At 37.7% G+C, this 14,517-nt stretch overlaps 1 protein-coding gene across 4 annotated transcripts; it reads right to left on the reverse strand.

The window, feature by feature from the left end:
* Nucleotides 1–1,017: 1,017 nt before the first annotated feature.
* LOC126596601 (DExH-box ATP-dependent RNA helicase DExH10-like) lies at nucleotides 1,018–12,641 on the reverse strand. Of its 4 annotated transcripts, none has more exons than XM_050263235.1 (17): nucleotides 12,081–12,640; nucleotides 10,702–11,666; nucleotides 9,870–10,184; nucleotides 9,588–9,692; nucleotides 9,390–9,458; nucleotides 8,854–9,021; nucleotides 8,694–8,765; nucleotides 8,495–8,611; nucleotides 7,797–8,006; nucleotides 7,522–7,680; nucleotides 7,115–7,204; nucleotides 6,891–6,983; nucleotides 6,518–6,671; nucleotides 6,087–6,235; nucleotides 5,906–6,001; nucleotides 5,316–5,408; nucleotides 1,018–1,408 (listed from the first exon to the last, which is right to left on the reverse strand). In XM_050263235.1, exons 2-17 carry the CDS (start codon nucleotides 11,662–11,664, stop codon nucleotides 1,298–1,300), a joined length of 2,964 nt encoding a protein of 987 aa, XP_050119192.1. In that variant the 5' UTR covers nucleotides 11,665–11,666; nucleotides 12,081–12,640; the 3' UTR covers nucleotides 1,018–1,297. The 4 variants fall into 4 exon arrangements, with proteins under 4 accessions (XP_050119192.1, XP_050119193.1, XP_050119191.1 ...); XM_050263236.1 differs by having other exon boundaries at nucleotides 9,602–9,646; nucleotides 10,702–11,733; XM_050263234.1 differs by having other exon boundaries at nucleotides 10,702–11,733.
* Nucleotides 12,642–14,517: the final 1,876 nt, after the last annotated feature.

The following is a 14,517-nucleotide window of genomic DNA, read 5'->3' on the forward strand; positions in this document are numbered from 1 at the left end:
GGCACATGGGGATTTGGGGAAGATAATCTGGGTGTGGGTGGTAGGGTAGGCACGGGGGGATTTGGGGAAAACCTCGAGCTTCTTTTCAAGTCGTTCCCTAATTTCAAGTCTGCCTCTATCCACACACTTCACATCCTCTTTTCCTTTTTTGTGCAGATGGACCTAATTGTATGAATCAAATTCGAAAATTTTGGATTTTGATTTTGATTTAGGGTTTTGGAGAATTAGAGCTAACAAATATATTGGGAGAATGTTTGTGTTAGGAGCAGATGAATGGAGGAGAAAAGGGAAGGGTAGGGAGGGGAATCGACGAGGAAAGGTGGGTTCGGCTGAATGGACGCTCGCGGCGGTGATGTGACGAGGGGGAACGGGTGGGTCGCGATTCGCAGTTGCAAATGGCAGGTCGAAAGAAGATGAAAGAATCTACACCTTATCTTAACACTCAGACAAGGGATTTTGGCGGAATAGGAAAGGAAGCCGAAATTAGATAGGATTTTTGGCTTGGCGGCATCTTGGACAGCTTGGGCAACACGAAGATCTGGGTGTGGGTGGGAGGGTGGGCATGGGGGGATTTGGGAAGACGATCTGGGTTTTGCATTTTATATTTTTTTTAACTTTTCTTTAAATAATTATTTTTTTGAATTTTCATTTAGATCCACGAGACGTCTAGTCATTGTCCACATAGGCACCACATCATCAATTAACGGCAGAGTTAACAGTTTGACTAATGGATGTATGAGACTATTTCAAAATTAACACTTTAAGTATGACTCTAGGACGAAAAAAACTTCATGTATCAAATGTTGAAAACCAAGAAATTTGAGGGGTAGTAAACTGATATTTACCCAAAAAAAATATTATATGCTTTAAGCATAAGTGCTTTTTAAAGAAGCATTTCCAAATGAGCCCCACAACTCCCTTTTTTTTTTTTTCCTTTTTCACCCAGGCTCACCATTTGGGATGATTTTCTTTCTACTTTGCGAAATGAAAGTTTCAAAGTTCATCTGCAAAAAAGTATTGTATTGAAAAGAATGATTTCATTCCATTAATGCTTTCTAAGAACATCATTCCGCATAGGTCTCCCGAATTTGGATGTATACAAAGAAGAGAGAGACAGATAAATTATAGGCCAATGGAATCTACTTGATACAATAGCAAAAATTATAGGGAACAAATAGAAACTTAACTTATCATGTCAGCCTAGAGAACTAAAGATAACTCACATGGCAACCAGTCATCACGACCGTGAAGGGAACCTTTGTCTCCACCATGCCTGAGATGGCCTGCAGGAAGAAATCTACAAATACAGGGAATTTGCAAACATGATACCTCGCCGGAGGCTTTCACTTGCTCCAGTGAATTTCTCTTCCAAAGTAACTTCCCCCACAGCATGAGCAGCGGCACGCAACTGAAAATAAAACCCAGTCAGTTAAAATCACTAGATAATTTAAGTGCTACCTCAAGTACTCAAGCAATTAATATTTGGGCATATTTCTCAGAACTAGAAATAAGTCGTTCACAAATTTCCATGCATATCTAATCTGCACTCTAAATTGAACTAAACCTAGCAGAAGCAATTTTCAGGATACAAAAATTAATCAAAAGGGCAGAACAAGTTTAAGCTACAATCCCCTTTTTCAGTGTTCAGCATGCACTTTCCAACTTGGGATTTGAGAGAAGGTAGAGATGCAATTTGAGATCAGAACAAAAACGTGATATTTAAGCAAAGGTGTTTAGGAATCTCACATACATGTTAGTAAAATATTTACCACGTAAAACTCATGCAAATGATAGTGCAACATTGCAGTGCACACGCTAATTGCTTACTGACTTCCTAAATGTTCAGAAAGACAACAAAGATCAACAATATCTCATTTATTCCATAGCTATTGAAGTCATGTGCCAACCCCTAGTAGTGAAAACTAAAGAATCAATGGAACAGAAATTTGCCATGCAGTTCATACATGCATTTTCTATGAACATTTGTTTTTGCTACAGATTTTTGTTCTCTGTAGGTTGTGAAGAGATTTTTCCAGAGGTAAGACAAATGGCTTTGGCAAGGGTCATTTCTGATCATTGTCCAATCCAGCTAGTTACTAACAAGGTGAAATGGGGGCCAAGTCATTTCAGATTTGAAAACATGCGGCTACAACACCCAGATTTCAGGAACAATTTCAAAAAATGGTGGCAATCTGAGCAGGTGGAGGGTTGGGAGGGTTATAAATTTTTGAGCAAGTTAAAAGCTATCAAAAGAAAGTTGCAAAGATGGAGTAAGGAGATTTTCGGTGATGTCGAGAAAGACATTAAGGAAGCTAAGGCTAGCATATAGGATTTAGATAGGAGAGAAGGGATGGAAGGGCTAGATGTTGCTGCTAAAAGAAAGAGGGAAGAGTTATTTTTCCTTGTGGAAGATCTGGCTTATAAGGAAGAAGTGAAGTGGAGGCAAAGAGGTAAAGTGGAATGGGCTAAAGAATGGGACGGTAATACTAAATTTTTCCATAGAATAGCAAGTGGGAGAAGGATGAGAAACTATATAGAAAGGTTGGAAGCGGATGACAGGGGAGTGGAAGAGGATGCAGAAGAGATAGAAAAACATATCGTTAACTTTTTCAAGTCCCTGTTTAGTAGCAACGAAGAGGCATGTTGGGGCTTGGAAGGCATCAATTGGGCCTCAATAAGTGAATCTGAGGCAGCTTGGCTTGAGAGGCCTTTTGAGGAATCAAAAGTTCAAAGAGCAGTTTTTGATTGTGGAAGGGATAAATCGCCAGGACCAGATGGTTATTCCTTGCAAATGTTTCAACATTGTTGGGAAATCTTGAAAGTGGATATTTTGAAGGTCATGGAGGAGTTCTTTGAGACAGGGATAATAAATGCCGTGACAAATGAAACATTTATTTGTCTAATTCCGAAAAAGTCAGATTCTTTGAAAGTGACGGACTTCAGGCCTATAAGCCTAATTACTGGTTTATACAAAATTGTGGTGAAAACCCTGGCTTCAAGATTATGGGATGTTATGGGCAGCACAATCTCTCCACATCAAGGAGCTTTTGTTAAAGGTCGACAAATTTTGGATGCCGTCCTTATTGCAAATGAGGTGGTAGAAGAGGTGAGGCAGAAAAAAGAGGAAGGATTGGTGTTCAAAATCGATTTTGAAAAGGCTTATGATCATGTAGAGTGGAGATTTTTGGACGAAGTCTTACAAAGAAAAGGCTTTGGCAATAGATGGAGGAAATGGGTGTAGGGATGTCTAAGTTCTGCAAATTTCTCCGTTTTGATCAATGGAAGGCCTAGGTGAAAATTTCAAGCTTCAAGAGGTTTGAGACAAGGCGACCCACTGTCACCTTTTCTTTTTACCTTAGTAGTCAATGTCTTGAGTAGATTAATAGAGAAGGCTCAAGAAAATCATCTGATCAAAGGTTTATGCATTGGGCAAGAAAGGGTGGAGATTTCTCATCTTCAATTTGCTGATGACACCATTTTCTTCTTGGCGGAAGATGAGGAAGTTTGGAACAATTTATTAGAGGTGCTCAAATTATTTTGTACTATTTCAGGGTTGAAAATCAACAAAGCAAAGTGTTCTTTGGCTGGAATAAACTCAGATTGTGAGAAATTAAAAAGGATGGCAGATTCTTGGGGTTGTGAGGTGGGTAGTTGGCCAATAAAGTACTTGGGTCTCCCTCTTGGGGGTAGGCCAAGAGCACTTATGTTTTGGGATCCAGTGGTAGAAAAAATGGAAAAAAGACTTCAAAGTTGGAAGAAGGCCTTCTTATCCAGAGGAGGTAGATTAACTTTGATTCAATCTGTTTTGGGAAGCTTGCCAATCTACTACATGTCCTTGTTCAAAATTCCTTGCGGGGTGATTGGACGCCTAGAAAAACTAATGAAAGGGTTTCTTTGGGAAGGGGTGGAGGAAGGAAAGAAAAACCACCTGGTGAAATGGGAGATAGTTATTAAAAGTAAGGAGGAAGGGGGTTTAGGTGTGGGGAATTTGAGGAAACGGAATGAAGCGTTACTGGCTAAGTGGTTGTGGAGATTCCCAAAGGAACCAAATTCTCTCTGGCACAAGGTGATAAGAAGCAAGTATGGGCTGCAGGATAATGGGTGGAATGCAAATCCTCCGTTGTGGGGTTCAAGTCGCAGCCCTTGGAAAGATATTTCGTGTGGTTTCCAATCGTTTCGACAATGCTGCAATTTTGAGGTGGGCAACGAGGTCAGGGTGAGGTTTTGGGAGGATGGTTGGTTGGAAGGGGGACCATTGAAAGAGCAATATCCTAGATTATTCTTGCTATCGAGAATGCACAATCAGAACATCTCAAGTTTTGTGGATCTTTCTATCAATTCTTTGAGCTGGAATTTTGATTTAAGGAAAAATTTGAATGAGGTGGAGATAGAAGAGGCGGCTAGATTATTACAAAAAGTGGAAAATGTTCGCTTGTCTCAATCAAGAGCAGATAACAGAAGGTGGAAACTGGACTTATCAGGATTGTTCACTTGCAAATCCTATCACTCTTTCTTGAGCAACAATGGGATTGTGCAACATTTTCCACCCTCTTCTCAGATTTGGAAATCAAAAGTTCCTCTGAAGGTCAAAGTTCTTGTGTGGCTAGTGGCTAATGGGAAGCTCAACACTTGTGATTAAATTCAAAGGAGAAGCCCTTTTATTTGTTTATCTCACCATTGGTGCAGTTTGTGTAAAGCTAAGGAGGAGAGTGTTAACCACATTTTTCTCCATTGTTCTTACATGATTCAACTGTGGTGGAAATTGTTTCAGGAGGTTAGAGTTAGTTGGGTCATTCCAAAAGGTTGTTTCGAGCTTCTAAGCACCAATTTTGAGGCTCTAGGAATTGGGAGGAAAGCTAAAACTTTGTGGGGTTGTCTGGTGTCGGCAGTTTTTTGGAACATTTGGTTGGAGCGTAACAAAAGAATTTTTTAGGATTATACTGGTGTGGGGGTAGCAGATCTATGCGGAAGAGTAAGACATTGGGCAGCCCTCTGGGCTTCAGTTTCGAATGATTTTAAGAATTACTCTCTTTCTCACATATTGTGGGATATGTTAGCAGCTGTAAAGTGATTTTGGTTGAGGTTTTGCTACTTGTAATCAGATCCTCTTGAGAGATTTTCTTGTTTTGTTCTTGGTGGATTTCTTATCCACTTCTGTGTAATTCCACTTTTCTATTTTAATAAAATGTTATAGTTTCTTCTCAAAAAAAAAAAAACAATTCTTCAAGAAGAACAGGAACTTGAATTGGAAAAGAAATTGAAAACCTCAAGCGGGAAGCATCCAAGCAAAAAAAAATAAATAAATTAGTAAATACCTGGTTCAAAAATTCATCAAGTCTTCTAGCAGCTCTAATGATACTACCCTCAAATATATCTGTCATTTGTGTAACTTCCGCGAAACTTGCACCCTGATAGAATATTTATTAGAGAAAGAAATATGGAAATATTAGTCCTTAGTACTTACTAAAACAACCCAAAAGTTTTCTTTTATTTTTATTTGGTTGAAAAAGTCAAAGGTTACAAGGTGAAACCTCTAATGAAAAAACACTACCAATGTTGAACCCTCCAGACATTACAACTTCCAGTAAACCAATATATTACAGTAGACAAACCAGTACAGAGAGAAAAAAAAGAAAAAGTTGGACACCGATAGTAAAGTGCCTTAAACAATATCCAAATTTAGTTAAATTGGAGCAGTATGATCAACAGACAAATAAATAACTTGTAGATGCAAAAACAAAATGGTAGAAATGAGATGATAGAAGAAACTTTTAAACCCATCTTACATGAGTAAAGATGACAAAAGCTGAATGTTCTATCTTGTTAAACACTCCCGAATTTGGCAAATTATAGTTTTAGCATCTACACCAACATGCACAGATTACACAAAAAATAATACACTAACCTTTGACCAACAGTAGATCACATCCATCAAGAATGGTCTCACTGTTGATTCAACGTACTCTTCAATGTTTACATCTAATTTGCATTCATGTTGTATCTGCAATCATGTAGCAACAGTTACACAATTGAAAAAAATAAAATTGGTACATATGAACAGTGTGTGAAGCCAAACATTATAACACCTCTGCTATTCTTCTTGCACTCGCTTGGAGTTGTTGTAATGGTCTAGCAAGCTCCGTCCTCAATTGTATCTGCTCATTTGATTTATCTACTGGAATAAAACAACTTGCAATTGCTGCAATTTGATGATGATCCAAATCGTTGAATGTACCTGAACACATATAGCATTTATGCTTACAGAAAGCTGAACAATATTGATGCGAGGGCTGAAGAGCAAAGGTGTTCTGAATTGATAATACGACCAGCTTCACTGGCCCAGTGGGCTTGGCTATGCCCAAAATCAACTTTATTAGCTTTCAGGAGTTCTTTATCTTATCATATCTTTCTACTGTTATTGCATTGGCCACATTCAGTCCAACAGCCTGCCTTATAACAGGTCGTAAGTGATAAAAGCTTTTGCAGGCCCGGGAAAAGAAAAGTGCATGATTATCACCATTAAACATCAGTTCAGTAACAAGGAGTTCATCTCCTGTGTCTATCAAGCAGGCTGCCCGCCCCTTTAATTGGACAACACCCTCGGCATCGATATGACCAAGCTTCTTCAAGACCCGTGAACGGTTCTTAAGTTCATCACGAAATTTTTGAAGCTGCAGAATCAATTAAAGTCAACTGATAAATAAATACATAAATAAAACCGTGTAAACAGCAAAGTTGAGTATGTATATCTTTTGCAAATTTCTTTACATGCGACATCAGAAGGTTGTCACACATGTAGCGTAACATTGACTCATCATCCCATGAGTCATGGTTCTACTTCTACCAAACATCACAACTGCTTAAGACATAAGTATACAGACGAGGCATACCTGGGACTCACGCATTTTGGACTTAAGTTGTTGAATTTCATGATCCACCTCTGCTTTCCTTTGAAAGCATTTAATCTGGTTCACATCTTGAGACTGCAGTGAACCAAACAATAAGCAGAGTGATAGTGGGGTAAATTACTTGAACAAAAGATATTTTTCTCCAGACAGTAGAGTCCCTTAATAATTTGTTTATAGAACGAAAGTAGTTTAAACAAATGACAAACCTTATGCAGTGGATGTTCGTATAATTTCTGCTCAAGAGCCTCTATTTGATTGACTAACTCAACAATTTCAGGATCTTCAATGCCCATATCCTAAAATCAATATCAACTTTGTGAAAAACATATAGGAAAAATAGAAAAGGTGGTATTATTGCAGATATCGACGCGAATAAAGGGTTTAGTGAAAAAGGTATAATCATTTTTTATTTTAAAAAATGCAAGGAGATAGGGCCTTAAATAGAACAGGTTGCTAATTCACGGACCTGCAAATTAAATCCTTACCATTCCCTGTGTTAAGTTAAAGTGATACCACCCAAACATTACAGTTTGACAACAGGAAACTGTCGTAATAATATGGTAGACAGAAAGTCTTTTGCCCCAATGTACCAAAGACAGTTGATCATTATTACCTTTACAGGATTCAGCTTTGGAAGGCCTTGTGGAAAACGAGTTCCCAGCTCCTGAACTGCTAGAAGAATACTTTGCCTCGCCTCCAACGGCCGCAAATCAGAAGGGATTGATATTCTGAGTTTGCTTAGAGCAGAAATCAGGGGCAATTGTACAGGGACCTAAAACAAAGGGAAAGAAATATCAGGAACCCCAGAAAAACCAATTCATTTACTTGAAAACTTAATGAACCACATCTGAACTTTACAATTCAGTTGCTTCAAGTGCATGAACTTACTACATGCATTTCACCCTTTTCTCCAGGACGAGGAGGACAAGGTTTTGGCTGTGAACTGTTCTCACTTGAACCAGGAGAACAGTGGAGCAAAGTATCCACTATATACCCACCACCGCGCGAGGACAGTGTGCCTAACCCAGATGATGGCTTTTTAACCACATTAACTACAACTCCCCAGCCCCAATCTGTACCACCTTCCCTAATCTTGACCTGCGTAAAGAAAAACACCTTTTGAAGAACAGGCAAAAACATGACCTACAACCCTTGTAGTGGAAAATTAACATCTGCATTTCTAAGTTTTACAAGCTATCAAGGTGACGCAGCCATACGCCTTAAGCTAGTGTATATACTGTATAATTGAAGTGAACATAGAAGCTTAAAGACAGGGCATAAAATGAAAAATTAATATCAATAAATGATTAGGTAAGACATCAGTGCGACAAGAAAAAAAGTAAATATTTTCTTGTTGTGTCTGACAGAATAGCACTTCAACAAGAAACACATATCTAAGCATCAAACAGAAATTAGAAGAAAAAACTTTAGACCGCATTTTTCAATTCCAAAGCTATTAAATATGCATCTATACAAAGTAAAGGTTAAATTTCAACTAAGAGACTACATTATCGAATTTAAATGCTATTAGAAAACAACTGCGAGTTTGCAAAATTTCAAATAGCTTAACCATTCTCAGCACATACCAGGCGGCCAGGAAGAAGAAAATACAGAACTCTTTCAGGTCTTGTTATCTCTGACATCATTTTCTTCTCAAGTTGAGCTATATCAAGTTTTATCTTATGATACTCAGCAACTTCAGCCTGCACATAAAACGTTAATCCATAAGCATGCAACAATAACAAACAAAAAAAAACAAATTTGAAATTGAGGCAGAAAGACAACCTCTCCTGATGCATCAAGCAATGCCGCTTCCTCCTCAAGCTTTGAGACCTTTTCCCCTATACCAGGTAAAGCCTAAATAAGAGAGAAAGATCCGTAGTGGTTAGTCATTATGCACCAGATTCTGGTGCAGAACAAATAAAATATGTGATTCCGTAGAAACCTTTTCATACTGAAATTGGTGGAATGAATTCTTTATCACGTGTTCAGCTGTGAATTGGCCTTCCGCACGGCTCAACAAATTCAAAATTGAGTAATAGCTGAGTCTGAAAGTACTAACTAAAGGAGCTGGTTTACCCAAAACCATATCCTTGAGTGTGTTCATTTCCATCTGCAAAAAGTAACAAGGTAAGAATTCATTTCATGACTTATGAAAGTAAATGGCTTTCTTGCTTGTTCAAGTCACACTGGGCTGTGATAGAATTCATGCGATATAACCAAACATAAATAAATAAAAGGGATCTTTCTCATTTTACCCTTTATAAATATTAATTTAGCTCCGAAAATATAGGACAATGAAACATAACAAAGCAAAGGAACAGTTAAACTCAAGGTGACTAAATGGAAGACCTCAACATATGGAAGGACTTCCAATGATTGATGTATAAATATAATGTTAAATTTATCAATTTTGACTCTATACAGATATTAGTGAGTAGCACTTGTATACTACGGAAAGATGACTACTAGTATAATCACCTGTTCATCAATCATTATGATACAAATACCCCGCTCATCTTTGCCACGACGCCCAGCCCTTCCACTCATCTAGAGCAATGAAGATAATAGTTAATAATCAGAAAAAGAAAATAATCATGAAGCACGTACAAATATACAAACACATGTCTTTTTCACTTATTATTTCTCCTAAAGAAAAGCAAAAAAATCTTCACTTACCTGGATATACTCACCAGATCCGATATACCGGTGACTATCACCATCCCACTTCTTAACAGCTGTGAAAACAACAGTTTTTGCTGGCATATTTAAGCCCATTGCAAACTGTTCACAAAGTACAGATACTGAAAAGTTATTATCTTAACATCTAAGATAGAAAGAAACTAATTATTATCTTCACATCTAAGACAGAAAGAAACTAAGTAAGGTACAGCTCTAAACTAAATATATGAAAAAGGAGACCGAAACAGAAAGAAAAAGGTGCTTAAGAAAGATTCTTACTGTCTCAGTAGCAAAAAGGGCTTTTACAAGGCCTTCTTGGAAAAGAAGTTCTACCAGTTCCTTGATAACAGGAAGAAGGCCGGAATGATGAACAGCAATTCCTCGCTGAAGGAGTGGTAGCATTAACTCAATAGCAGGCAACTCCCTGTCTTCCTCGTTTAAGCAGAGTATTGCATTACGGAAAACCTGTTCAACAGCATCCTTTTCGTCTTGGCTGTTAAAATCAAGCTTAGACATGGACATCGCATGTTGTTCACACTCTCTTCTACTGAAGCTGAAAATTATAACTGGCTGAAACTTCCGTTCCATAATCATCTGAAAATTTATGGCATAAAAGTGGTATTAAATAAGTAAATGAGTGAATGAACGAAGAAAGATAGGCATATGAGTGATGTCAATTGAATGAAGGACCAAAATTTGTTGGATCAATATAGAAGTATTTGCTCTAAGAGCCTTGAATGTGGGGAGCAGCCTCATTTCTAACAGTCCATGTGATAACCCAGCCTTTAGGCAACTTGCCAAACAGGCTACTAAAGAAAACATTACGCTCTGAGATCATTTTATACTCTACTTTTCTTTTTTCTTTCTTTCTCCTTGTTCTTATAACTATAACCTTTAGATGTCCTACTAAATACCCTAAACAGTGACCAAATTACTTTTCAGACAATAGGTAAATAGATGTAATATTTTTTGGACAATAATAATTATACTTATTAGAACTAATAACAGGTAAAAAGATGTAATATTTTTTTCAAATACTAGAAAAACCACCTTTGGAAGGAAGAGCAAACCTTCAAGAGGGAAGAACGAAGGTTAAAGTTTAAGAGCACACCTTCACAATTTTGAATATGTCTGAACCCCCAGATGCATTCCCACCTTTTGCAAGTCTCCCACTAGCCTTGTTATTTCTGTGACCATCACCCAACTTCTGCTTTGAGAAAGTATCATGAAGCTTCACAAAATTTTCCTCCCTGAATTGTTCATTCTCATCCACCACAAGATACAACCCGTTCCCACCCACTGGAAAAATGTAATGCTGCAGAGGAGTTGGTCGAAAATCTGTGTAAACCACATGACAAGGTTGTTTGTGCAAATTACAAATCCACTCTGCAAACTCAGTCGCGTTCGACATTGTGGCTGAAAGAAAAACCATTTTAACAGCTGGAGGCATAAATATAATACTCTCTTCCCAAACAACCCCTCTTTCACGATCCTTCATGTAATGAATTTCATCGAAGATAACCCAGGCGACTTCCTTTAAAACCTCTGAACCCCTGTAAAGCATTCCCCTAAGGATCTCAGTAGTCATAACCAAACAACTAGCATTAGGTGAGAGTGTAACATCTCCAGTCATCAATCCAACATCATCAAACTCCTGGCTGAGCTCTCTATACTTCTGGTTGCTCAAAGCCTTCAATGGCGAAGTATATATAACCCTCTGCTTGTCTCTAAAAGCCATGGCAATCGCATACTCTGCGACTGCAGTCTTACCAGCTGAAGTATGGGCGGAGACCAAAACTGACTCCTTCCGTTCTAAGCATGCCACAGAAATTTGCTGAAAGGGATCAAGGGTAAATTGGTATGTCTTGGCCGCCTCGCCATTATACACAGGATTCGAAAGGGTTCCATAAACCGAATCATCCTTGGTCGAAGCGTAGTCACTGGGAACTGCAACCTCATGCACACATGTTCGAGTCAAATGGCGTCGCTTCAGGGGAAATTCATCGGTGGGAGTTTCTGTGATCTCTGACGCTTCAGGTTCTTTTCGCTTCGCAGGCGTTGGAGATTCTTCCATCCCTAAAACCATATCCACTTCTAAGCTAAATCCAACAAATTCTCCTACTAATAATATTGGGTTTTCCTTCTGCAGATGAAACAAAATGTCGTTTGTTCAACACAAAAGTAATTTACTTTGTCTTTTTTTGGAGGAAAATCAATAAGACCCAATACTTGGAAGAATATAATCGTCACAAATATTCCATAAATTACACAAAAAGTTTGATTTTTTATTTTTTATTAAAAAAAACTGCTTTTGGATTTCAGGTATGAACAGCCATTGCACCTATGACCAGCGTCAGCTAGGTTACCCTAAGGAAGATTCAGATTAATTAAGTTAACCCAAATTCCACGAAAATTGTGAGAACTTGGACGAAAATGGGAAGAGAGAGAGAGAGAGAGATGAGAGCAATTTCTGCTCTGAAATTGGCGTACCTGAATGCTGAAACCGAGCTTTCCCCTGTGAGAGCCAAGGCCCTAGCTTGACATATAGTGTACGGTACTATAGGACAAGTGTTCAAATCAAAGTTAGGGTTTTATCGGAAGAGCCAATTCCTGGCAATTAGGGTTTTACTGTCTGTTGCAGAGCTATCCAAATAACGGCGCTGGTATAAAAAATCGATATTATCGTTTTTTTCGGAGGGCCGATATTTCCACACACATCCAATAGGTTTTCGTCAAAAAATTGAGATAATATCGCGATATTAGCGATATTATCGCGACATTGCTTGAAAGGCGACGCCGACGCCGATGGAGTAGACGGCGACGGGCACGAGGGCCTTGAGCATCTGGAGGAAGGAGATGGAGAGGAAGATGTAGGCGGAGTTGGAGAGCCAGAGGGAGAGGGAGTAGAGAGCGCCGATGGGGACGACGGACGAGATGGTGATGGTGATGTTCCTCGCGCAGGGAGATGGGTGCGTGCGTGCTGCGGTGCAGAGAAGAGAGATGAGGGAGATATGAGAGAGAGCCGAGAGGGAGACAGAAGAATAAGAAAAGAAAACAGAAAGAAGAAGAAAAGAAGGGAGTCACGGGGGAACAGAGAGAGAAAAGAGAAGAGTGGAGGGGGGCTGCCACGTGGCCACTTCAAAAAGAAAGGGATCCAATGTTTTGGATCCTGATTGGTAGTCAAAGATGATCAATTTGATATATTAAAATGTTTAGGGGATAATTACACAAATATATCTTTATAAATGGGGGTGGGTGTTACATATTGCCCTAAAAAACTCCAAGTAATTACAACATCGTATTAGAATTGTAATTGATCCTTGTTAGATTTGGTTTAGAAATTCTATGTAATTTAGTGATTGTTTCATATTAGGTTTAGATTTGAATTTTTTACTCCATTCAGATTTTAAAGGATTATAATAGATTTAAAAATTTATGAATTTTGATGAAGTTTAATAATTTTTAAAACTTTTATGTAAAATTTTAAGTTAATTCCCTCAAATTTTCAGGGAGCGATTTGAGAATGTTTAAATTATTATGTGAAATATTTCTAATTTTTTCGAGTTTCCCAACTTTTTAAAAATCTCTTCAAATCAATTTCTAAATGAATACATTTGGAATGCATGAATTTCTTAAAAATCATGATCGAATACCCCTTAAACTTTAAAGAATCACTTAAAATCCTGATTAAATGCCCTTAGAATTTTAAGGAGAATTAAAATGTTTATAAGCCCCAATTGGATGTACCGCTTAATTTAACTAATTGACACAACACAACAAAACCAGTTAAGATTACAAATTAACACAAAAGACGACTTGATGCGAGGTCATGTCTAAAAAACTTGCCGCAATAAGCCCCAATTGGTGTGTTTAAACTTCTTTAATTAATTACTACATATTTTCTACATTCACAATGTTTGTCAACTCGCTATATAATCAACTTGATAATGTTAAATCCATTATGCAATGCATTTCCTTCCAATTTTTTGTGATAAACTAATAGATAATTGACTAAATAAACATCCTGCAAAGTTTCAATAAAAATTTCCAAGTTTTTCTTACAATTTCCGTGGTTTCCATGTAATTTTTATCGATATCGATATTATCCCGATATTTCCATCGATATTTCCGTGTTTTCGAACTACCGATATTTCCGATATTACCGATATTTTATTCCTTGGTTTTTACCAAATAGGATACCCTACTTTTAATGTGACTCTCATGGAAAAAGAATTGTAACTAAATTCTTGTGATGAGCCCGTTAAGGATTGGATTTCAAACATAACCTTTTGTTAATTCTCCATTAAATAAACACATGTGAATTTTACGTGAAGAGATTAAAATTCTACTATCAAACCAAATTAAAAAACTTAGAGCATGTGAACCCTAAGTAAGATTCACTATGAGATAAAATTTAACTGAAATTCAATTTCACTGAAAAAAGGCTTGAAGCTTCGCATATAAGAATAAAAATTCATTGAGATTAGTCAATGCATATATAAAAACGTCATTTTACACAACACGAAAACGTCATAAAGATGGACCAAAAGCAAAGAATGCAGTTTGCGCAGGATTCATCGCCATGTGATGAGGAGAGAAGAAAAAGGTCCTCCATATTTCCGCGGGATCCATCACCAAATCAAATGGCTGATATGTTGGGACTTAGTTTTGTTCAAACATTTTTAGGCAAAGTGAACATCCATGCAATCAAGAGGAATGGTTCAGACTATGATTTCTCTTATTCGGACATGATTCTTCAACAACATTCCCATTTTACCCAATAAACTTTGCTCAACAAGTTACCATGAGTAATAACGTGCAAACATTATCAACATCCAATCCCCGTGTGAACGAGTTAATTTTTTATCTCTACGGCCTCTTTGCAGCAAATAAATAGCTTTAGCTTATGTGGGGTTTTAATATTTAT

Source organism: Malus sylvestris, chromosome 13 (assembly GCF_916048215.2).
Source record: "Malus sylvestris chromosome 13, drMalSylv7.2, whole genome shotgun sequence".
Taxonomy (NCBI): Eukaryota; Viridiplantae; Streptophyta; class Magnoliopsida; order Rosales; family Rosaceae; genus Malus; species Malus sylvestris.